The sequence below is a fragment of the Agelaius tricolor genome, unplaced genomic scaffold (assembly GCF_023055355.1).
Source record: "Agelaius tricolor isolate 1412-34295 unplaced genomic scaffold, bAgeTri1.0.p SCAF_10, whole genome shotgun sequence".
NCBI classification, from domain to species: Eukaryota; Metazoa; Chordata; class Aves; order Passeriformes; family Icteridae; genus Agelaius; species Agelaius tricolor.
Window position 1 is genome coordinate 28,765,012 of NW_027269270.1, and position 26,447 is coordinate 28,791,458.

The following is a 26,447-nucleotide window of genomic DNA, read 5'->3' on the forward strand; positions in this document are numbered from 1 at the left end:
CACACCCACATCACACCATTCCTCCCCTAATACAGGGACATGGGTACAGGGCATCTTGTCAGAATCTAATTTATAAGTTCCAAGCATTACTGGAATCTATTTCTTCCTCTTGAACTAGAATCTGAAATAGCGAATTAGTTTCCTATAAGATAGCCCACCTAAACGATTAAACCTGTGACCATGTTGCTAATTTAAATAATCTGTTTTTAAAAGCTATTGAAAAAGCTCTACTAGTCAAAACTATTTTCCAAGGTCTTGCTTTATTTAAAAGCACAGTCCTCATAAAAAACACCTCTGAATGCAACCACTTAAACATATTTTAAGCTGTCCAAGAGTTACTTGGGCAGATTTACCAATGTCTGTGCATTGCAGATAATGCAGGCAAACACTGCAGTGACAGAGGGAGGCCAGACAGTGTAAGGTCCTGCTTTCAAAAATCACATCCCAAGTAGCAGTCGCTGCCCCAGAAGAGTTCCCAGTAATTACAGCCCCACAAGAAGCATAATGGGATGTAACACCAAGCAGTTTCTGAAGTTCAGAGTACACCTGTGGTGCATCCCAATTCTACAAACAACCACAGCAAACATTATATAGTTTTCCTTTGGGGACGAGTGAAAATTACACACAGAGGGGCTGGAAATCTATTAAGCCATTCAGCAGGTAATAACTCCTGCCAAATCAGGCAGTAACGTTAGCTGCTTATTAGCTGCATTAGATACCCGCAGACAGAAGGCATCCGGCACCGTTCTGTGGCACAGCTTTAGCCCTTGATTTGTTTCAGGCCACTTGTATTTGTCACCCTCCCCCTCAGGAAGCCAGAGCCACCACCTGGCGTCAGTTAGCTGGAGGCTTCCCTCTGTAAATTGATCTTTGTGAATTAAGGCAGCAGAAGCTGTGGGCTGAATTACACCCAGCTGCGTGCAGGGCTGTTTTAGGAGGAGATTGTGTTTTCAGCTCAGGTGAGCCGAGGAAGGGATGAGCAAGTTTTGCTGCTCCAGTAAATCATACACTGAAGGCTTTGTGGTTTTCCCCAAAACACAGCTGCACCCAGACCAAGGGCTCCAGCAGCAGTATTAGCACTTGTAGCCAACATCAGACTTAACAATAACATGATCAATGCTCCTGCAAGAAAAGAGGAGAGAGAAAATGCATCAAGAGATATTTTATAGGCATGAAGTACAACAATTTGATTAGTTATGCAACTCCTTCACCAATTGTTGGGTAATAATCTTGGAGAGCAATCTAATTTAAATTTCTATTTACTGTTATTATATTACAGCTGCTAAGAGCAAGAGCCTGTGAATCTTTCCCCTCCTTTTTCCTGACTGCCTTCACTCTTTTACGTGGAGCTGCTTATCCAAACCCCCATGTGGAGCACACAGGAGTAACCCCTCGGGCAAAGGGCCCCAAACTGCAGGGGTACCATCCCCACTGGTGTTTAGAGAGCTCAGGGACCTCAGTGCCATAAGTGACCATCCCTCTGTCCTGTAACTTACTCAAAAAACACACCAGATTTCAATTATCACATTATTTCCATGTAATACCTAAACATCACGGCAGAGGGACACCATATAAAAAATATTATCCAGTAAGTCACTCAAGACTTGCACTTATCACATAAAGACCTGGTTGTTAAATGGTCTTTCCCATCACATCTTAATTGTTCACTTTTAGAGGGCAGATTTGGAGTTTCCTGAGCCACTTCTGTCTAAAATCTAATACACATGACAGCTTCATAGTGTGTGATCCAGCTGTGAATGAGTAAAATGCCTTTTCAATATTGCCTGTGCACATCAATATAAAGACAATATTGAAAAGTCAGTTGTGTTTACCAAGTTAATGTGCACATTTTACGTGCTCACTTAGGCCAGTGCACTGTGTCAGTGGCAAGCCAAGGCTGTTAAGGCAAATACAAACGCTATAAAAACTGAATTAAGTTTTTCTCTATCTTTGCAGTTGCCTCTTATTTTATACTCTCCTGTTCCTTTTTTATTCCCCATGCGAAGCTGAGCACCATCCCCCTGCTGAAATGCTGACACCTCCAGTTATAACTTCATTGCAGCAGAAAAGCCTCAGGAAGATGAGTCTGGATCCTGCTGCCAGAGCCTGGGTAAGGGGTGGAAGGTGATGGAGGTCACCAGGCTGGGCCAGGCATTGCATTTGCAGGGAATGCCCCAAAGAAGGCAGGAATGATGCATCTGACTCCATGTTCTCAGAAGGCTAATTTATTACTTTATAATACTATATTATATTAAATACTACACTGTACTATACTGAAGAGTACAGAAAGGATACTTACTGAATGCTAAAAAAATAATAATGAAAACTCATTACTCTGAAAAGAGTCTTGACACAGCTTGGCCCCAGAGTGAAAACAACTCATAGCAGAATCCAATGAAACAATCACCTGTGGGTAAACAATCTCCAAACACATTCCACATGAGCAGAACACAGGAGAAGCAAATGAGATAAGAATTGTTTTCCTTTTCTCTGAGGCTTCTCAGCTTCCCAGGAGAAAAATCCTGGGCAAAGGGATTTTTTCAGAGAATGCGAATGCCACACCACAGTAGTGTCCAAAAGTTCCAGGTTTGCAGCAAGGAGTCTCCCAGCCCTGCAGCTCCTTCCTTCTGCTTCTTCACCAGGTATTGATTGCTTATCATGTATTGGACAAGTGCCTTTCCTGATCCACCACCCCAGACAGTGAGAGGAGCCCCTGTACCATCATTACCTTCCTCATTATATCTGGACATTTGTCCTTCCTTAGGAACTTTCAGTCCCCCTCTCTTCTCCTCTGCTGCTCAAACACACCCAAAACTAAGTATGTGAAGTTATCCTTATGCTGAACAATGGGGGAAAAAAAAAAAACCCCAAACCCAAATGGTATTTGAGTTGAATCAGGGCTTAAATGCACAGAGAGACAATTTTAATCCTGCATTGTCATCACTACCCATGAGGAAGAAAATATTTTTTCCTTTGGGAAAGATAGCAAACAAAGCAGCAAAGGGACTTCCATCACTTTCTGGCTTTGGCTGCAGCAGCAGGTGGCAGGGTCACACATCTGAGGGGACTCAGGGATGCACCAGGGGATTCACTGCAGCCCTAGACCCCAGAGTCCTGCAGCAGCAGCACCTCCTCCTCTGCCAGGATCAGGGCTGAGGCAGCTGCCAGCACTGCCCACCAGGGAAAGGAAAAACCTGCAGATAGGATCAGACAGGTGCAAATGTTTACTGCCAAGAAAATTTCACATTTCCAGTGCGTTTCGAATGAAACTTTTAAAAGCATTCTTTTTATGCCAGTGAATTTCCCCTCAGATTTTTTATTTAAACTACTCTGACCTGCTTGAGTTTCTGCAGAGCAAGAACTCTGTGAAAATGAATAAATTGCTACACAGCTATGTATTTAACAAAAATTCTATTTCTCTGACCAACAGCCTGTGTACCCAGCAGAAGGCATGCATCTGGTCACAAAACCTGGCAGGGGAGATGCTTGGGTGGGCTAAGGAGCACGTAAAGAAAGCTGCCCCTTCTTCCCAGCCCATGATCCACAATGATCTGCAGGATTCAGCCCTGTGCAATCCTTCTGCCCAGGTCCTTAACCTTGCTCTGACTGCTGGAGCCAAACACATTTCTCATTTAAAGGATAATTAACCTTCCAACTGAAAGTCAGGGCTCCAGGCTGCACGGAGGTGCTGCAGGAAGGAAAACCAGGGAGACCCCAGCTGCAGGTCTGTCAGCTCAAACCCCACCTCTTGCTCTACACAGGCTCCAGGTGTGCTTTATCTGTCCCTCCAACACCCATTTATAGCATGGTTAAACTCTGAGGGGGTTGGAAAATAGTCTGCCATTTGGTTTCCCTGTCCCTTGGAGGCTGGAAAAGCTGCAATTCTCAGCAGGGTTAGAGTGGGTCACAGCACCTGGGCCCCAGCAGCCATTACCTGCAGAAAGCAGCTAACCACTGCTGTCCTGTAGGTTTTTCAGCTGGGAGGAGGTGGGAGCAGGCATGAGGGGGAAGGCTGTGCTCAGGCAGCACACCTGAACCGTGACCACGGTCTGGACATCACCACCAGTGGCACAGAGTCCCCCAGTGCCCATGGCATCTCTGGTTTCTCAGCCTGGTGCTCAGCTCTGCTGCCATTGCCACAGCAAACTCATCCCATTCGTTAGGGGAATTATGGACATAATGGAATAAGAAGATAAAAAAATAGGACAGCAATTGCAGAGTGCTACAAAATGAGACATTGACCCCACAGGTCATAGAGCATTGTCTCCTATCATCCCTTTGATCATTAGTTTTGATCTATTTAGCTCTTTGGGGCACAGATAATAAATGAGAAACCCTTTCCCTGAGTACAACAGGAGGAGGAGGGGGAGCAAGGGACCAGAGCTATTCAGTGGGCAGTATTTGTGCCATCACCACACAGATTCCCAGCACAGAGGCTCAGAGGCTTTTGCCACATCCATGTAGAGAGGAGTTGAAGTATAAACTGACCAAGTCCACCACCAGAACAACCCCAGGAGCCCCAAGATCACCTGGGAAAACACATGGGCTGTGCTGTGGGATTGCCCTGCTCCATAACCTGTGCTCAGCCCCTGGTGCATCAGGCACTGTCTCACCTTTACCTTGCAGACAGCTCCATGTTTGCCTGACTTGGACAGGTTTTAGCAGCTGCCAGGGTGCTGCAGGGCAGGCAGGCTAAGGCAGTGAAAGGACCAGGAGTTAGAGGTGACTGGCCAAGCAGAACAAAGTCATCCCCTCCCTCAGGGTGTTTCACAGCTGAGGAAAGGTGTATCTGCCCTTTTTGAGCTCGCTGTCAGCTTGCACATTGGGCAGATAAACCACATTAGACATTTTGTAGGTCAGATAGGTTAATGGAGGTGAGAGAAGAGCAGAAGGTTGGCAGGTCATGACTTCATGAAATCAAAGTGCATTAGCAATAATTAGAGGAGTTCTTCTATAAATACTCATAGCTCTGTAAAATACAAGAGGCACACACAGCTGCTGCCCAGCTCCAGCCCAGGACCACTTTCTGCCTGGGCTGAACACTGTGATTACACCAGAACAGCCTGATTATGGCTCAGCTCCCCAAAACAATGTAAAAACTTTCCTCTTCCCCAAATCAACCCTCAGGTAACAGCACAATTTGCTCAGGAATGCCTGGTGAGCCATACTGAGGGCAGTGCTGAGACATCTGTGCAGGATCACCACAGCAGGGTAAGATTACCATTACCCACACCTTGGGGGGACAAGCTCAGCACCCTAAAAAACCACAACAAGCAGAGCTCTCCCTGCCTTTATCTCTGCCTGTGGGATGGGTGCATGCCCGTGCCATCTTCTGTGCACTCCCCACGACCAGGGGCAAAGAGAGGTTGAGGTTGAGAACTGGATTGAATGAGAGTGCAGAAACCTCCTCACAGTTATCCCCTGAAGGGGTGTCACACCCTGCATGTGACATGGATTCCCTTTCAGTGCCCCCCCAGAATTCCCTGTGCCGAGGGACGCAGTCCTGCTCAGCACCCACAGGTGAGCTCACTCCACTTCTGGCTGGAGCAGCTGCAGGAGACACGGATTCCTTGGCTCCAGACAGAAGGACAAGGCTCTAATCCTCCTATTATTGCCGTGACTACAAGGCACCAGCCTTCCCGGGAAGGTTTGCCATCAGATGCTTTCAGGCAGCTGCTTTTTCCCAGGCCGGCTGTGCTGAGGGGTTTTCCAGGCTGCAGGATTTCTTGTAGGAAAATGCCATCGTGTGGCAGAGTGTGAAACCCCAGCCTGCACCGAGCCCGCACGCTCCTGCCGGGCAAAGCCTCACGCAACTAAACACGTGCTGCAGTAAGGCCAACTGCGATACTATTATTGCAAATGTGAAATTGCAATAATAGTATTGCAAATGTGCCACAATAAGGCCATTCCCTTCCCCTCTCCACAGTGCTTCGGCTGCAACTCTGCATCACAACAGATTCATGCATGTTCTTGATTTTCTGGGTTCATTGGGAGATAAACCAGTTGCTTCATATTTGTTATTATTGTTTGGGGCACAAATTTTAGTATTTTTCATCACTAACACAGTCTGGCTAAATCAGAACCCAGAGAAGAGAATAAAACCAACCCACAAGTAAAGGCCACCTTTGGGGGTTGCATCTCAGAGCAGTCCCTGCTGGCAGAGCCCTTGCCATGCTGAGGGCAGCCGGCTCAACAAGTCAGGGACAGGCACACCCAAAAAAGACCAGGGGTAAATTTTCCTGGCTAGTTGAGTAGCCAGGGAATTTAGCCGGAAAGGAGAGATGTATTTAAACCCCTGCTCCAGTTAAAGTTCATTTATTAAAAAAATTGGAACTCCAAGATGCTAAAAGAGATGAGTCCTGGGTGCTCATGTTGGTCAACTTCTGGGCTTTCATGAATGGCTTCTTCTGTGCCAGTCTGTCTTTTAAACAAAACATCTTTCTTGATATTTGAATTCATGAAAAGAAGAAAAAAACCCAAGCTTTTTTCTCAGCCATAGCAGTGTTACATGCTTCATATCAAGCACTACATCTTCAGCTCCTATAAACTAATTGCTGCTGTGTTCTCTGGGCCTCCCTTCAGCAGTAAATGCATTCATACTAAAAATATATATTTATATTTATACTGCAGCTTTAGGGGGAAAAACTTACAGCCACTGTGCTTGCTACTGCCCAAACAAGGATGGGGGCATTGCTTCTCATGGAGGTGAGGAACACCTGCAGCCAACACGGGCCAGGCTCTGCCCTCCCTTTGGGAAACCAGCTTCTGATAAAAACCTGGAGAGGAAAGAGACATCTGCAGCATCCACATGGGAGCTGGGGTCTCTGTCCTAGTTAAAACAGGAAACTCACAGGCATGTACTGGAACAGAGGACTGGCACTTAGAGCTGATTATTCCAGCACTTTGCTTCTGTGGGGGAAATTTAAAAAAAAAATAAACAAAACAAAAACTAAGTGACACTAAAAAAGTATTTCTCTTCATTTTACTGCCACAGGAGTTTTGGCCTACACAGTTATCAGGCAGAGAGGCTGCACAGCACCAGCCCACAGCTGGCAGGAGCTCAGCCAGCCCAGCAGTCACCTCCAGGCAGCTTTTGCAGTGATAACTCATCCACCCCAACAATACCTAACACTTGGTACAAACATTTGCACAAAATGAAGAGATGAGCCTAAACCAGTGACCTTTGATTTATTCCAAGCTCAGCTGCATGAAACTACCAGCTTTTAAGCCAATTAAACCTAGAGTCCTACTCATCTACTGGAATAAAATCAAATTCCTGGAGAAGGGTAAAGTAAGCCAAGTTTGGGCAGGCCAGACTGCAGCTGTTTAGTGCTCTTTACTGTATTCTGTGCACAACCAGCACTGCTGCTCAGCCTGCTGGCAGCAGGACAGCAGAAGTGCAAATCTCCTTTATAGAGATTATATCCTACAGAATCAGTAGGTTGGAAATGACCAGCTCAGCTTTCAGCAGATGGGGAGAGCCTGCTCCTGTGTCCTTGAAATTTCCTTCTTGAAGAAGGTCCAGCCTGCCTGGACTCCTCTGCCCTTCAGGATGGTCTCCTAAGGGATTCTGTCAGCCACTCTCATCCACAGGACACAAAGCTATGCTGTGACATCAGTCCCATTAAATCCTCCTACATGGGTTTAAAATTGCTTTCTTCATGTAACCACCCCAGTAACAAGCATTTGGAGAAAAAAAAATGTAATTTCATTCTATGCAGGTTTTTTTTAAACACTTGCCAGCAATGAATCTTTCGGATGCTTTAAGCCCAGCCCCACACAGAACAATGGGAAATCCACGTTTCAAGATTGCAGAGGGTTTTCCTGGAGCTGACTGTGTTCCAGGTTGTGCAGTGTGTGCTTTACACAATCCCTGGGATGACTGACCCACAGGCTGCCCAGCCCTTCACCACTCACCAGCAGATGTGATTTGGAGCTGGTGTTACAGGTGCAGAACAGTGATGTGAAGAGTGAGTGGTGTGTTTAAGTATTGATGACTCTCCATGCAGTCGAAGTCATTAACAGGAGCTACTCATACTTTTTTTTAGTTCTTTTAACACACTCAAAATCAGCTGTGGCTGTGTAACTTCTCCAAAAGTACATCTACAGTATTAAAAAAAAAAAAGAAAAAACCTCCCACTTAATTTTCGATCACAGCTACCAAAACAAAATCAATGGTTGTGTAAGGGTGTGGTTGCCTTCCATTCTCTTCTACACAAACAACAAATAGAAGCTTAGAGCCTCAGAGCAGCTTCCCTGGGGCCTCAGGAAGATGAACTCACACTCAAGGTCTCTCTACAGCTGTGTGTGACAGGAAGAGGAATTCACTCCTTCTCTTTGCACTTGCTCACTGTTATGTATATGTGTGTCAGGAATTTAAGCTTTTCAAGCGAATTTTTAAGACTTTTTTCCCAGAGAGGAAAAAGATCCTTGCCTTATCTTCACAGCACTGCAGTGTATCAAAATATCCTGTCACTAGAGTATGATACAGTGGCAGAAGCAGGACTGCTGGAAAAGCACAACTCTGTTTTTTATGTATTTGCCCTATTGGTCTTCCTTACCACATGAATCAATCTACAGTTATGACCAAACTGAGTTAAAAAGTCATTTATAAAAAACCGAAACACTGTATCACTGTTAAGGAGATATCACTAATAGTTTTGCAATAAATTTGTCCAAAATTTTCTTGTTTGCATCATGTTCTGTTTGATTCCAGCATGTAAACTTTTTACAATGCTTACTGTAAAAACACTTTCCCACATTTATCCTTGTTTTTGGAGTCGCATTTACCACGTTTTGAAGCTCTGGCAATAGGTAAGCTTCTCTGATGAAAAATGTGAGGCATCTTTGCAACTCAGAAGAAACCAGGATATCTCCCTCTTGTGGTTTTCTATGCAAACAGCCTCAACTCCCTCTGTGGGCTCAGAAGTGCCTAAAGAAGAGTTTTCTCTCATCAAATATCAACAAATTGTAAGCAATTCCAGTCACTACAGAAAGTGTTCTTCCTAGAAAGAATGAGAAAGAGATTGTTTTCACTTTATTTTTATCTACATGGTATTTTCTTGCAGAAAAACCACAGAGATTGAAAACGCAGTGCTGACTCCTGAATAGCACCACCTGCAAGAAAGTGGGGGGAAAAAAGTTACAGAACAAAGTAGATGAACAAACCCAACAGTGGAGGAGCTGTCAGGCTTCTCTAGGTAAGTGCTAGCTAGCTGAACACACAAACTGCAGCTCTAAAATGCTCACACTTGAGTTACACAAAGCACATTACATCTCTACCTCACAGACCAACCTCACTCCTCAAAAGCCACAGCGGATATGTAGGGACCCATGCTCAGAACTTCCCATGTCATGAGATTAACAAGTCTGACACCAACATAAAAAGAAATTTTGTGCCTTTATTGGAATGGTGTTAGGCTTTAAATACACCAAATTTTGATAACCTGATTATTTGGTTTAATTAGAAATGACACTACAGAACTGCAATACTGGTCCAACAGTCTTGTCTTTACTTTTTCTTTTTTTTTTTTTTTTAAAGCAAGAGATAGTATGAAAATGCACCAAGTAATCAGAAAGCACTAGCAGGCATTGGTTAATCCAAGATAGTAGCTTTTAGTTCCAAAAGCACTCGCATTGTATGGAACCCAGGATTTAGACTGGTCATGATTTGCAAGAGCTAGTTGCATGAGTCATGACTTTTTTTCTTATTTTTTTAATTTACTTTCAAGTTGGTCACTGGTAAATTTTTTTCCTCAAATATTACAGTTTTTTCCTCAAAGTATAAAAAAGTATGAAATATAAACAAGCTCCTGTATTGCACCCATGAAGGGGTACAATGGAAGCATTAGAGAGCTGACTATCTACACACCATCAAATCCCATCAAATCTTGGATAATTCATTAATATACAAAATATCAGGGCACAGAAAGAACTAAAATCCACTTTTTTTGTTTTGTTACGCACAGGTTCAAATAATCAATCTAAAGAAAAAAACGTGATCATTTTGGCTTTCCACTACATCCGCATGTTGAGACACTTATTAAAATGATCCTGCTTAATTGTGTTTGGTCTTTTTCTTATTGTCAAGTCATGTTTGCTATCTTAATACCAGCCATCAGACAAACAAGTAATCAGAAAGACTCTTCCTCCTCCCCACTTCCCCCTCGCTGACCCCTGCAGGGCCAGCTTTAAGACATGACTCCAAACACAGGGTTGTGACGACAGATGCTAGGGCCAATCTCTTCATAATCTTTTTTGGTATGGCATACTTGGTAGAATTCAGGCTGTAAAGGGAAGGGAAAAAAATATTAGTGTATGGTATAGACACTTTAATTAACAATATTAACTTGTATGTAGCCAGTGGAAAAAACAAAGCTAGTACATAAATCCTAAAATTAACTTACATCATGTGTGGCTAAACACCAATGCAAACAATATATTCTGGCACAAAACTAAATGTGCCATTTAACAACTCACACAAAACTTGAACACAGCTTTCTTTTGCTCTTCCAAGTCTTTGAAGTCTAATGCAAACACAGGGAAGGTATATTTACCACCTGAAGCCTATCAGAAATTCCCCAATCATATTTAATATACAATGAAGGTGACATGAGAGCTCCAAAAGCCCAGACAGAATGGCCCAAACATGCTCAGCTTTACAGCTAAACTCACTGTGGAAGCCAGCATTGATCCTCCAAACCAGACTGCATATCTCTGCATATGGTGTGTAATGACTTGGACATCAATGGGCTTGGGCTGTAGAAAAAGGAGAGAAAAGCAACACATTAAAAGTCACTTCTGCTGGTAAAAACCAGATCTAGTTTTAAAGGAGTGTATATGCCAAGCTTACTTTTCATAATTAGTATTTTCATAAATGCTGTACACGTAAATTTACATTTATGGCATCAGACTTTCCCTTGTACAATGAAGAGTAAGAAACAGCTCCTGCTAATAGATAAGTTACCTGCTTTATCAGACAGAGATACTTCCATTCACAACCACTTTTTTCACACAATGTTCTGATTAATTTCTTGATGGACTATTTATTTATGCATTTATAAGGACTGACCCATAGTACCTAAACTTTTTAAAAAAACACACTTTAGGAAGGTAATTTTCAAGTTTCATGTGATTATTCTAACAAAGCATCAGTTGCAGATTGGAAGTTTATCCAGGATCAATACAGTCAACCATGCTTTTCTGAACCATAGCACTCATTCCAGTCAGCCATTCCCTTTCCCTCCATAGGCACACAACCTATTCCTTACTTGTGCCAATCAAAACTGCCAGTGTATGTAACAGTTTCAAAATTTATTTTTCCAGCCCAACCAGCTGAAACAGTATCTAAAAATGTTCTGTAACATGTGTGCAAAACTCCAGCCAGTGATTCTTTGCCATGCCTGGTACTTAGAATAGACGAAGAATCACATCCAATTTCCTTACTCAGATTCTGCTTCTTTACTAAGTGGTACAAATGTAGTGAAGAAAACAGAGACTAAATGATGCTTCTTGGGCCAGAGAACTGTGTATGATTGAAATCTCAGAGTTGCCTACATGACATATTATAAAGCTCTGCTGGGGTTTTAAAGGATTGTTCGAGCTTGTCAAGCTAGATTGCTTCTAAAAAATAAATGAGGAAAATCAATTTCCTTTAAATGGGAAAAAAACCACTTTTTTTCTCTGCTGGTCTTTTCTTCACAACAGAAAGCTGTAACAGTTAGGTCAGAGGTGTGCAGTGGAAAGAGCACAAATTAAGGATCACACAGTTTAGTAAAAACATGAAGTCCCTTATAGGGTTGTAAGATAATTGAGGTGGGAAGGGACCACATCACATCTCTGGTTTGGCCTCCTGCTCAAGGCAGGGTAAGCTATGAAGCCAGAGGAAGGTATTTAGGGTTTTATCCAGCTGAACCTCAAAATCAGTAATCTCCCCACATGTACTGAGGTGCTATCAGGAGTCCCAAAGCTGTCCCTTCTCTAATCAAGGCTCCCTCATTCCTCACAGGACACGTGCTCCTGACTCTCCTGGTGGCTCAACAACGAGCTCAATTCATTTCTCTTATCTTCAAGCTCAAGAGCCTGAGCACAATGAGCTGTAACTGATCAATAAACACCAAGCACAAAGACAGCTGCAGTGGCCAACTGCTGGTATGCCATCAGTGTAATGGATGAACCTCTGAAAAGCCTCTGTAAGAGTATCAAATAAGATAAAGACATTTCAACAAAGACCACGATCGCTGCAAGATGTTATTTGCACATTTCCAGGTAACAGATGCTTATTAGGTGCATGAGCTGCAGGAACCAACCTTCAGTCTGCCACCACTAAGTTCTTCACTAAGTTTCAGCCTGGCATCAACAGTCCTTTTCAAGTCTCGCTGTAAACGGCGACCGAAGTCCCTGAACATGGTTGAGCCTCCAGAGAGGACAATATTCTGTTTTGAATAACAACATTTGTTAACCACATCTGAAAATGCTAGTCTACACATTACCCACTTCCTAAATTCTAAATGCCTAAGTACAGTTTTAAAAGCTACAGTTAGCAGGTATGCTTTTACTGTAAATGATACAAGCATGACACAACATGAACTCACCAAGAGTTTGCCACATTAAAATTGTCTGTGCTTTAAAATCCATTTATATCTTATTACATCTCACCATTCCTGCTCAGTTTTTTGTTTCCCTAATGAAAAAGCATATTCTGAAAATGTCTAAGTGAACAACAAACCCTTCTGCATATTGGATTAATTTCTAGGAAAATGGTTAGTTTTGCTCATTTGGTACTGGTTTTTAAGAGTTTCAAATATGTACCTTAAAAAAATTCCAATTCTTTAAAAACCCATGTATAAAAAATAGACATTATAGTTACTGACCTTATATAGAGGACGTCTAACATCAATGGGACAGTTCTGAATAACTTCATCTACTACTTCTGAGATTGGTTGCGTGAAGTCAGGATTAGCAAACTGCAATCAGGAATAAAATCAAGTCAAGTCACTGTGGGAACCACAGATTGCAAAGGAAAAGAGGTAAAGAGGAAAAAAAGGAAAGAACCATTCTGTTATACTAGAGATATCATGAAAACTAATAATGGAAACAGTTGTTAGGCATTTTTGCTGCCATTTTAAGTGCTTTGTGTAGCAGCCTGGATTTTTATAAAGATTAGCAGCAATCAAGAATCAAAGCACACTGACTTGCAACAATAGCTAGTATCTATTTATAAATAAGAAGAAATGTAAATTAAGATAACCACTTCTTTACAATTTTGCAAATAGGATTTCTATGCTATCATCTAAAACAAAGTCTAGACAATTCAAACCAACTTACCTCAGGATGGAAGAAAATCTCTGGCCCCAGGAATCTCTCGTAACCAACATCAATGGTAAATTCTTTCTTTGAGATAGCATTAATTCCAGTATATTGTTTAATCCACTTTGTACCATCTGTGTCATACTTGTTAAATTCTTTTACTAAGTCAGGGCAAACATAACTAAAGCGCTCCTGAAAATTGAATAGATACAGTTAGAACTATTAAAAGTATAGAAAGCAGGTAAGAAATTTCAAAAAAAAGTAGTAATTTAAACTTTTAGGAGTAAGTATTAAATTGGCAGATAAAGAATAGGCCTCAAAACAGCTGAACTGACATTTACTGTACACAGGTAGATAATGGCTCTGCTACTACAGATCATTTCTGTGCAACACTGAAGGCTCTGGCTGAGCTAAATTACTTTTCTTCTGCTTCTCCCCTAAACTTCCAAGATTGTAAGAAATTAATTCTGAAATACATTGAAGAACTGCCAGAGAAACAAAATTGAAGTGTACTTTAAGCTGAATGTCTTTCAGAATAGCTTTGTTCTCTATGTAATGTGTATTACAAAAAAGAACACATTAATATTCAGAAAGAATATAAGAGCAATTACTGCTCTTTATATGACACATCCAGCCAACAGTATTTCCTACAGAACATTACAATAATAATAGCAACAGGATAATAACAACAATAATGATAATGGAGGAGAAGAGAAAGGGGAGACAACAGGTGAAGAGTGAAATTCCAGGCCAGACTGAGCGAGTATAACCCAAGTGTAAACCCTGTTATTTCATGTTATTACATTAAGACATTTTAATATTACTTAGAATCAGGGCCCCATTACTCAGAAGTACAATTACTTTCAGATGTTCTTGTACTTTAAAATCAGATACCAAGCTGTGATATAAAATAACTTTAAGATCTGCAGCGTTCACGTTACCTTCACTGCTTTAGCTGTTTCCAAGGATTGTTCAGGAGGAATTCCTACTTCTCTCTCCCTCAGCAACTGCTGAATGAAGTATGTGATATCTCTGCCAGCAATTGGAATGTGTTTGATACAGCTGCCAATCACATATCCTTCAGCCTGTAAACAAAATTAATGGGGACAAAGGTGCTGATAAGAACTACTTTCATCAAAGCTCAGAGGGAGAAAAAAAGGCATGGAGTCTAAACTCCTACCCACTACCTGTGGTTCTGAGGCTAAAGCCCTTTAAAACTGGCTCATTTAATTACCACAAATCCAATTCTTCACAGTATAGCCTTACTTTACTTTGCATGGCATTGGTTCATAATTCTTACAAGGTTAGAAGAACAGAAAGGTCACTAGTACATAAGGCAGACAAATCACTATACTCACTATTCCTTGGCCTTTATTTTCTCTTCAAAATGAGGTTACTCTTACCAAAAAGGTCAAGGAACCTTTTTTGGTGAAATATTATTTTAGAATAACTGATGTGGCCCTGCAGTCACAGCCACTGATGTAAGACGTTACAATCCACATGAACCAAAATTAATTTTCTGAAAGCAGGGAGAAAATGCATCATTTCAGGACATTAATTGAGACTGCTCAGAACATCAGACTGGCCCATCCTCATCCATCAACCTACCCTTACAAGTCACACTCATCCTGGGGACAAGTATAAATACACTAAAAAAAAGTCAAGTGTGCAAGGTTGGCCTTCAACCCTACCAGAGCTGCTAAATCCAAACAGAGGAATCCAGATATCACACTCATAAAATGTTTAAGTTTTCCTGTATACACAAACCTCATAGTCACACAAAAATGTCTTACTAACACAGAAAATAGTATCATAAAAAAAATCTACCACTACTTCACTACAGAGATAAGCATTTGTAATTCCTTTTTATCTAACAGAAATGGTAGAACATCACTAACAATTTGTTCAACATGTTTAAACATTTCAGAAGTAAATGACATTCTGCAAAGGAGGTTAATGCTTCAAATAATATAGACTACCTACTCTTATTTCAACTAAAAAAAACCCTAATCCATAATTCAGGAAAAGTTCAATTCTTTTAAACAGTAATTTTGAACTACTAAGTAAAATTTTAAAAGTTTAGCTACAGAAAGTCTGAGGTGCCAATTGTTTCCTAAGCCTTATTAAAAATACACCAACTTTGATGAACAGTATGGACAAAGATTTAGCCACTATATTCCCCAAAATTACTAAGTAATTGCTACATGACAGTGTATGTTTGACCACCACCAATGCTACTGTTTTTAAAAAATTCATGCTACTGGGGCATGATAAAGCTTTGTACAGATTTTTATCTTAAAATTTGTAATCTAACTTCATTCTGAAAATACAAATATATCTGGTACATAGACATGAATTTAGCTCCCCCAGGAAGATGGGCAATAATTTGACAGTAAAGCAAATTATTGCAGCTCTAGGTGTTTATTATTTAATAAAACATCACAGAATCATCCAAAATTCTGCTTCAGCAACTTGATGTACTGGAAAAGATATTCAACTCTAGGGGTTGTTTTCTTTCAGTCAAACAGGAACTTTGCCTTTGCTTGTATGCTGAAACACTACTAAATACTAAATAGATGAAGAAAAACTATAAACAATACTAGCTACATCTGCCCTTGAATACTTTGTATTATTTCTACTTTATATATAAATGGATTGAGCTAAATGAAAATGAGAAGTCAAACTTTTTGTACTGACTACTGTAAAGAGCCTATTCATTCTTACCAGCAAGCCAAAATAGAAATGTGCTAAAGCAATTTCACTCATCACTTAGCATGGCTTTGACAATTCACCTTTTAAGGTAAGTGACTGAAAAACAATTAGTCCTGCCAAACTCAGGGTTACAGAGTTCTTCAAGAGTTTCTGCACTACAAAATGAACCAAAACTCACACCTACAGCCCTGGGAATTATCTGATGTTTTTGAAGACTCCTGTCTATACTTGAGTGTAGGTGTACATCCAGAGAACTTAGAGGACACATAACTCTGCACTGAAGCTGTAGTGTAGCTGTGAGGCACACTTACCACAGGAATGACATGAGTGACACCATCTCCACTGTCTATAACTGTGCCCGTCAGTGTTCGCTCTCCTACTTGCCTTGATGTCCAAGATGCAGCTAAGGCAAGGACAGCCTTGGAAAAAAACACACTAAAATCAAATACTGGCAAAACATCTGCCTGCAGACCTCACCTCCCACCACTCCTCCCAAGAACAAGCTGACACACCCATGGTAATTCACAGCATGGAAACTGATTTAATAATATTATATATGTCAATACAACAGCTTAGAAAAAAGAGGCTGCAAAATGTAATTTTTGACACTTGCCTCGTATTTTTTTCAGCCATGCTCAAACACAGTTTTCCGTTACTTCATACTGAAAGGGATTCAGTTCTTGGATTAATAGAATTATTATGATGTGGTGTGGTTTTTTTATTTACTTATGATGCAACAGATATCATACTCTACTGCTCAGAAGGCCGTAGAGGTAACAGAGGAACAGTGTCCAGTAACCACCCACAGAATCAAAGCATGTCAAACATGCAGTGCTGGAACTGCCAACCAGAAGGACATAAACATATTCCAAACACCACTTACACTGTTTTTTCACAGTGAAATTAGTTTTAGCACAAGGAAAAATACTGCAGCTGTGACTTTCCCCAGCCCTCCCCTTACCTGAACAGCAATATATAGCCCTGGAACATTGAAAGACTCAAACATGATTTCAGCAGTATATTCTCTATTTTCTGGCGTATTTAATGGAGGCTCAGTCTGTGAGACACACAAAAAAAATAAAAAAGAAAAACCCATGAGTTTTACTTACATTCAAACCAAACATCTGACTTTAAAAAAAAGAACCACCAACTCCTAACTTCTAAGATGAGTCATTCAACAACAATAGCATGTAAAAATAGTAATGGACCAAGGGTGCTTGTAAGAATTTATGCAAATTGCATTAAAAGAAAGAAAAACAAAAGTGCAATACAAACTACATCAGTTACTGCTTAAGAATTTACATCCAAGACCCCCTTTGTGTGCTGGCTAGCTCATTACAACTTTTGATTTCACTTGAAAGAATCAAGGACTAACAAAATATGTCAAAGGATGCAGTTTAGCACATTTAAAGAATGACATTTTTTAGATTTCTCAGTGAAAAGAGCTGTTTTCCTTCAGAAAGCAGCCACTGTAACACAAGTTGGTATGCCCAGCTATAGGAATGTACCCAAATGAGAGAGGCTGAACATAAACCATACCATAATAGTGTGCTATAGCTTTCATTGAAATATCAAACATACTCAAGGCTCTACTCTGAAGGACCATTTTGGATAGTGCTACAGAACACTTGAGAAAAGAAAACATCATTCTTCCATTGCAGCAAGTGTGTAACAGCAGGGTAAAAGAGGAGGGAGTCAGATTCTTCACAAAGGTGTTGAGACAAGGGGCCAGGGACACAAAACTCTACTTGGGAAACCCTAAGTAGGTATTAGGAAGAAAAAAGGTAACTTAAAGGTGGTCAAATATTGAAAAGGGAGCCAGGGTTGCAATGGCATTTTGATCCTTGGAGATATTCACAGCTTGGCTGGACACAGCCTTGAGCAACTGGACCTAATTATTGTTTCAAGAAGATGAAGGCATTTAAACAGGTATGGCCAACACCTCTAATTCCAAACTTGGTCTATAAATATCACACTAAACCAAAGTGCCTATTTCAATGACCCTAAATAAAATACTAAGGAATAGCAGATGCTTCAGAATAACATTGACCTTAATTGAGATCTAATCAGCCCAAATATGACAATCAGCCCTTCAGTTCCACAGAAAATAAAAGACAGAAATTTACTCTCTAGATACTTCATCCAGATGGCAGTACTGCAAAAACAAAATAATTGCAATTATGTAAAGTCAAAACACAAGTATTGTTTTTGTGTCAAACATATAAACTTGAGATTATTGAATTCAGTGGAGAAGGAAAATAAGAAAGTGATGAATCAGACAATTTGGAGAGAAATGAGAAGAGAACAGAAAAATATTTGCTGTTCAAACACACTGATATTTTCAGAAAATTAAAGAACCTGGATGGCTTAAGGCAAATCAAGAAAGCTCCAGGTAATTTATTTACTTTTGCTTTCAAAATACAAATATTTATATTTAAGAATTTACATAAATCAACACATTGTTATTCATCATACAGAACTTCTTAAGCAAGGTATAAATTTACCTACCAAAAGAAAATAATGGTCCTCAGGTTCTGCCCTTAAATACTTAAAGATTACTTGCTCCATAAACCTCTCCATCAAGTCCCAGTCTTCAACTATACCATGGCGGATAGGCCACTGGTGGAGAAAAACATCAAATTATAATTGGAAAGAAAAAGGAAAAAAAAGAAACAAAAAACCCTAGAACCAAACAAAAAACCTGTTTTCAATTGCATTGAAAGTATATGATCTACACAGGCAAGAAACCTTGATTTAGGCTTCCCCTATTCCTGTGTGACACCTATTGAAAATTCTGATTCCAACCCTGAGTAGCAGAGACAACACATTGCATTTTCCCAGTACAGCAGAAAGGTGGCACTGGGAAAAACCAAAAGTTCCCTCAGCCCAGTATTCCACTCTGATGCTGCTGATAGAAGCTGCCAAGGAACAAGAGAATGTGGCATTTCCACTTAAGACCCTCTCAGCCTCCTTTCACTTATGAAGGAATATATATATATATGGAATATATATATATATAAAACAGTGTTTTGTAAAATCCCACAAGGTCAACAAAAACTAATACCAAAGCTTATTTTCTATTTAAACAGAGTTAATAAATAAGATTTAAGCTATCCAAAAAGCATTCTTAACATTATATCTATTGTACACGTGATGCTTGCTAAAAAAAACAAACAGGATTGAAAAATTATTTTTAAAATTTTTCTGAATACCTTGGTTGCATAAGTTGGTTTTTCTATTGCTTCGTCCCCAATGAAGAAGTCTAAATCATCCACACCTTTCAAAACCCTCCTTTGTGCTTGATCCACCACTTTTGCTGACTCTTTGATAGCAATACCTTCAACAGAGAACACAAACATTATTACAGGTCATATATCCTGCACTAAAAAAAGAAAATCTACACTGGAAAAACAGATACACTGATCACAATCACTCTTTGTTCCAAGTCTAACTCAGAAAAGCTACATAGAACACTGATAATTTGACTTCCAGTCATGGGTAAGCATGGTAAGGACTTAAAAAGCAACACAGCAACAGACTTAAATACAAATTTAATTGTTAGACACCTAACATGTAATCAGAAAGATAAAATATACTCAGAAACACTAAAATAGGATATCCTTACAGATCTCATTTTATTTAACAAACATGGTAATTTTCTGCACACTCTAATAATGATAATTTCAAGTATTATTATTATTAGTGTTGCTATTCTTTCAAAAAGAATCACTCCCCAGCCATCAGGGCTGCAGCTCCAGCAATATATGCTGTATTTTTTCAAATCTTACTAATTGCCTTTAAACAGATGAGGAAATTCACATATCCAGTTAAATCAGGCTCAGCTGTCCTAAGGCTGCGCTCCAAAAGCTCTTTCAATGGCAGAAGTATTTTTCTAGTTCTCACCTTCAGCAAGAAGTTATGTTTGCTCACAATTAAGATTTTAAAAGTTATGAAAAGCTGCAGTCTGAAGCCCAGCAGCCAGGGCAGCACAGCTACAGGACCTGGAAATCAACAGCTGAGCTCACAGATCCTCCTCATCCTCCTCCCTTCCCTTCCCACACCGAGCAACACAGGCAGAGCCAGAGGAACCAAGAAGCTGAGTGTTGTGAAAGACTGAACAGGATGGAACGCAAGTCATTATTTTGAGCTCTTCAGGAAGAAAAGTGAATCATAGTGCAACTTCTGTAGCTGCTTACAGGAGAGCAGAGAGGAAGCAGAAGGCTGGGGGAAGCCAAACAGAAGGGGGGGAGATGGGAAGCAGAAGCTAAAATCACAGGGAAGGAAATGTCGCAAGGCAGGTGCTTGCTGCAAGTCAAGACAGGAACCCTGACAAATGTTTTCAGGTCATTGTTACAGAGCTCACACATCTGGGGGAATTATTCTGTCCAGATGTGTCTCATCCTCAAGAACTTTCAAGTAAAATCCACCACTTGCCACAGAATTACTTTCAAACCCAATGTTTTCACCCTGTTACAAGCCTAAAACAAGATGGGAGATCTCCAATATTTTGCTGCCCTCAAGGCCAGCTTGTTCAGCCCTGCTTTTGAAAGGTAGAAACTAGGAGCAAACAACCTGAATCATATCCTGAAAATACAAACAAGAAAATGAATCTTGCTGAAACCTCAGCTGCTGTGCTTGAGGATGGGCAGCACCCCAGCAATATTCAGAGCAGTTGCCTTTGGTTGGCTTGGCACAAGAATGAAGAGCTTTTAGGGGAAAAAAAAAAATCCTTGCATTGAATCCATTTTTTATGCTGACATTACTCAAGTAATTTTCTTTTTTCTTTTAGAAGTCATCAGCTATCACAGATAAACTGAAATAATGAAAAATCGAGGGAACTTCTGGGTAATGGAAAGTAGGTGACTCCCATTTTAACAAACAGCAGGAAAAACCTGCGAAAGTGAATAAAAAAGTCAAACAAAATTAATGATCTAAGATCTAAAAAGCAGCCAGGGAAAAAAATATTGAACCCAAGCAGCATCAAAACACTGGCCCAATATATTCTCATTTACTTCACTTTTCATGCAAGTATTTATCATCTCTACAGAAGCATATCCAGAACAAAATCAAGAACACCTCATAAGGAGATAAAAATTTATTAAGAGCAGGAGTGAATAAGATAAGCTACAAGTGAACAAGGCACAAGGAATGCTGCTCAGACCTGTTTAACAGCAAACATTAATTTTAGAGAATCAAACTGATAAAATGCCACTGCTGGAAGTATACAAGGAGAAACCAAACCATTTTTCCACAGGGAATAGGATTAAGGAAATGACAGACACCAAAGTGCTTTTTTGTAGCATTTTACTTTGAAACTAGGTACTGCTGTACTCTATTTCTGTTTCTCTAATGTGGATTAACCCAGTGCTATTTTGTTTCATTCCAGGCAGAGGATTAACACAAACTCATGCCCTTACTGTAATTATCTAGCTTGGGCTGCAGCACAAATGAGAAAAATGCCTTTTTTATTGAGAGAATTGCAGTCAAGGGTCGTTTCAGCTGCAGGAGCATCTGGACTGAGCATCCTTTTTTCCATAGACCACACTGCATCAAAAGGCCATCAAAAAAAAAAATCTCATTTCGTCTCCTTCTCTTCTACTTTAACACATCCCTGTTGGAAAAATTTCTCTGCTTAATGATCTGACAGGTCATTGCATTTCCAGTGTTTAAAATATCAATATCATATTTCTTCTTTTTTGGAATGAGAAAGTGATCTTCAAATTAAATAACCAAATCTAAAGAGGCAGAAAAAGTATGTCAACACTATGTTTCTGAAATTAAATAACCACTTGCCCATTTATATTTTAATGAGTGCTACAAAGTTTAAAGAGCACTGTAAGCATTTTTTCAATGTTTAGGAACTTTTAATATCTAATCTTAAACTAGCTTTTGTGTGAAAAACAGAACTGTAGAGTGCTTTATATGACACTAAAATAAACTTAATGAAATTAATTTAGAAAACCAAATAATCTAAGAAATGCTTATTAGAAGCCAAAATAAAAAAATTCAGAATGGATTCTCTGAATGCAGTTTCCTGTTCTTATATAAGTGAATTAGCCTTATCTTTCCATGAAAATTACTTTTTGAAGCAGGTTTCCTTGAAAAATCAACACAGAGCCTGAACTTCCAAGTCTATTTCACAGTGACTGTGCTAAAGTAGCATGAGTTCCAGCTCTCTTCCTGTTGTATTTGCAAGGAAAACTGGGTGTGCTAATTATTCCTTTTCACCAGGATGTAATCCATGATTACTTTGGCACAGATGAACAATGAGGAACTACCAAGTGGTGTAGGAGGTCAAAAGGTGAAGCATTTCTAAGGGAAGCTGAGTGAGCTCCACTCTCTGGAGTAGAACTTTATCTCTTCAAGTGGGAGAAACAGTTCAGGAGCCAGGCAGCAAATAAATAAGCTGCTCTGCATGGGGGGGAAAACTGACACGGTTTCTTGTTACATTTGCAAAATACAGTAAATTAACATAGCTGTAATACTGACAACTTTCAGGCAAGCAGAACATTTTAAACCCTAGAGATATTAAATCATACAATTTTAATTTTTTTTCCAGTTATAATCAACTCAGCGTTTTACCAGATAAATCACTAAACGGGGGGGGGGGAAAAAACCTCCTGAAAGGTAAATGTAGCCATGCTACTGGATTTTTACATTATTTCAATGTCCAGAAAAAGATCAGCTTCAACTATTAGTATTCCTTTTTATCTCTCTAAACTGAGTACCCACAGCAAAACAAAAAAGCCACATTATTGCTCTGTGTCATGACTCAGAGATCAAGTAATTCTCTTTTAATGTTTTCTCCTGGGGATTTTTTGGGGGTTTGGTTTTTGTGGGGTTGGTTGGGCTTTTTTTGTTAGTTTTTTTTATGGCATGTTACACAAAGTCCAAGAGTAACTTTAGCATTGATACACAAGTAACAAATACTTACATGAAGGGATAATGAACTGGGGTTCAGTATTACCCGCATATCCGAGTTTTGTATACCTGTTGAGGAAAAAAAGATTTGGTTGCAATATTTAATACCACAAACAACAAAGATATCTGCTTTTTTAATGAAGAGACCCCCCCTTCCCATATCAAAGTCCCACACTGACTTTTCTATAAAAATAAACAAAAAAAAAAAAAAAACCTAAGGCAAACAAAGAATTTATCTTTTAAAGTATAAAACAATGCTCCCAGCCATAGATCAAGCATCACTGCTAACTTCTACTCCAATAACATTTTACTAAGGAACACAAAGTATGCAATTCAATCTATCAGTGTTTAGGAGTGTAATTTTTGTTCCTCCCTGCTCAGCAGCTAGTGTCCTCACAGAAATATTTTCATATAGCTGATGCTGGTGGTAAAAGTGTTTCTGTAATTCTACTGTGGGGGGAAAAGCTGCCCAGCCGGGCATGAGGCAGGGCTGGTCATCCTCATGTCACAAGCAGCTGATAATGCCAAGTCCTAGCAAAAGCCATTCCATTTCACAAATGGAAAACAGTGTCAAAATGTGTCTAATAAGAGTAAAGAAAGCAAGGGGAAAATAACTACATGCCTCCACCCAGTCTCCAGAATGTGCTATGGATATATATATATTATCTTCATTATCATGATGCAAGAAAACTGAAGAAATTAACAAAGTATTCATGAAAAAAAACTTCAAAACTCAGGGTACCGAAACCAGCTGCTAGAAATGCTGTCACTAAAGCAGCACAGGCAAATTCTAAACCGTGCAGACCAAAATGCACAGCTCTAGCTCAAGAGTTAGAGCTCACCCACATGTTTTTAACAAACACAGACGTGACAAAGTTCTCATTTAATTTGAGAGCAGCTGCACTGAATTAGCACCACCAGCAAAGGCACGAAGGCTGTAGTAGCACCTCTACAGCTTTCAGCACTCTGATGGAAAGCTGGAAGATCTTAGGAGGTGTAAGGCAGCAGTAACTCTCACAAACCATAAATCCATGGCAGTGACACAGCAGGAGGCTGGGCTGCCAGGCTGGGGGGGAGCGCTGCTCCGTGCCCCACGCAGCAGAGAGCAGCAACACCTTCACAATTTCCATCCCTGATGCTAACTGCACCCATCAGCGCTGGCCAGACACCAGATCTCACAGGGAAGGTGGCTTTCTCTCTGAGTTACAAAGTGGTTAGCACAGGACCTCATCTAACACCACAAATGCTATGCAGGAGATGTATTTTCAAAGCTGTAAACAGGATCTTGCGTGTAACACACTGTAACAGTTGTGAGTAACCATGCAGAGAAACCTGACTTCATACCAATCAACAGGAATGTTTCTTGACAAAGAAAACTTTGCAGGCAGAAGATGACAAATAATGAAAAAAGAAACTATCAGAAAGAACTTCACACCTCATGAAGACATTAGGCACTGTATGTGCCTCAACTCAGGAACACAACTTGGATTTTGCTCACTGAAGTTTCATTTTCTTCTTAAAGATCTACTTCCCAAAAGAAATATCAAGAATTCCACAAACTGGTGCTTCTTTAACCTAACATGCAGAGTACAACTGCTCATGTATTTATATTGTTTTAAGAGGCTTTTAGTGCCACAATTACTAAGTAAACCAGCAAATACTGACTCACTCCCTCTACCTTCCCCTGCAAACCAGAACTGTGGCATGCAGATTTTACAGCTAAATCTACACAAGAACTTTGGAGCCTGAATGCTACATAAACCTACAACGAGATTAGAAGTGTTTTTTAACAGTTTAAAAAGTTAAAACTGTTTGATTATTAAACTCAGTATTTCAAAGAAAGCAAAAGCTCAGCTGTTGCAGGTAACTGGCAGCTTAGTTGCTTGTGGGAGGAGTTTGCCCAGCACACACACAGCCAGCAAGACTGAAAGAAAAATAATCTCATGAAAGATGCATTTTACATAAAAAGAGAGTACTCAGACATAAAATCAGCATATATAAAAATACTATGGCCTACTCAGCAAGAAGTGTACTGACTCAGGGAAAAAAAAAGTAGTGCATTTTTAGGCTTACAAGAAAAGAAAGGGGAAAAAAACCTGCATGATATCTCAATATTAGAGCATTGTATCAGCAAGTCTCCAGGGCATTGTCCTACACAACACCTCACACCTCTCATGTACAAGACTTCCTTGCACCCCTGGAATTCCAGCATTGCTGGCATGTGGGCCAGGGATGACCCCCTGCTGCCCTGGGAGCCTCAGGCTCACAGCACAGCCAGGGACCATGGCACAACACATTATAAACACTAAGCCTAATTTTCATAACTAAATGCATATGGAGATACTCTTGAGTTAAAATGGAGTCTAAAAATGTGCTAGGTGAGGCAAAAAGCTAAGGTAAAACTGAATGAAAGTTGATAAAAATCTTAATAAATGCACACTCCAGTCACTGTGGGATTCTTTACAAATTAACTTTTGCAGATACAAGGCTCTATTCAGATCAGATCTATCACTGTCACTTGAAGTAAATATTTAAATCACATGAAAAGAAGGATACTACAGGCAATGCAGATTCCACAAGTATATAGTTTCCATAAGGAGTTCTTCCATAGCAACATGTGTCTGACTAATCAATGATTCACAGGGGAACAAGGCACACCCCAGCTTCCCCAGGGCAGGAATTAGCTGCTGCTATAGAAAAAGAATCCTGATACTAGAGATATCATAAGGCAGTACCAACACTGGATTTTCCATAAATCACCCTTGGTCTTGCTACCCAGAACTGAAGAGTGGCAGAAGGGACTTGCACAGAGACAGGCAGGCACACCCCATTAATGAGACATGGACTCAGCTTTCCCACATGGAATTTGGGGCATTCAGCAGTAAGGGCACAAGGCACTGCACACAGGAGTGTAATGGTATAAGCTGATTTCTATTAAAATCTGTAACACAGAACTGATTTACAAAATCCCAAAGGTGAAAGCCTGGATTGTTCAGGTGTTTCCCTCCTATTTCTCTGTGTTCAGCTCCCTGAAGTGTTTCTGTAGGCCTATTACTCATTAAAAAAAAAAAAAAAAAAGGAAAAACCTCTAAGAAACAATCAGGCAAAAAATTTATTGGATAATCATGGCCTATAACTTTAATTCAGAAAATCAGCTACAGAGTATCCAAGAGCAGTACACATTCTCTATACATATGTGCATGTCTGTATATGGAGAATCATATACACCCCCTCCCACACTCATATATACATATATATATATAGTGCTGATATTCCCCAGTGACTTCCCTGTAACACCTTCTCCAAAAGGCAGCACCACTCTCTAGTCTACAGAGCTATGTGATAAATAAATAAAACATTATCTTTTTGTAATAGACATTCATAGCACAAGCAGATTTGGGAGAGCAACTAATGAAGGTTCCTGCTGAGTTAACTCTACTAACCCCTATCTCACCTATCAGTGGAGAAATATGTTAATATCTTCACCCTCAAAAACTCACATCCTG

General features: G+C 40.1%; 1 protein-coding gene across 1 annotated transcript in view; it reads right to left on the reverse strand.

Annotated features, from left to right (window-relative positions):
* Positions 1-9,381: 9,381 nt before the first annotated feature.
* The window catches only part of ACTR3 (actin related protein 3), a 28,717-nt gene continuing 11,651 nt past the window's right edge, over positions 9,382-26,447 (reverse strand). The window contains exons 2-12 of the mRNA XM_071435381.1: positions 22,955-23,010; positions 19,233-19,357; positions 18,529-18,639; positions 16,982-17,077; positions 16,332-16,439; positions 14,250-14,393; positions 13,327-13,500; positions 12,873-12,965; positions 12,309-12,434; positions 10,675-10,758; positions 9,382-10,286 (exon numbers count right to left, since the gene is read on the reverse strand). Coding sequence (XP_071291482.1) covers positions 10,191-10,286; positions 10,675-10,758; positions 12,309-12,434; positions 12,873-12,965; positions 13,327-13,500; positions 14,250-14,393; positions 16,332-16,439; positions 16,982-17,077; positions 18,529-18,639; positions 19,233-19,357; positions 22,955-23,010 — 1,213 coding nt within the window. The 3' untranslated portion in view covers positions 9,382-10,190. The remainder of the gene's footprint in view (positions 10,287-10,674; positions 10,759-12,308; positions 12,435-12,872; positions 12,966-13,326; positions 13,501-14,249; positions 14,394-16,331; positions 16,440-16,981; positions 17,078-18,528; positions 18,640-19,232; positions 19,358-22,954; positions 23,011-26,447) is intronic.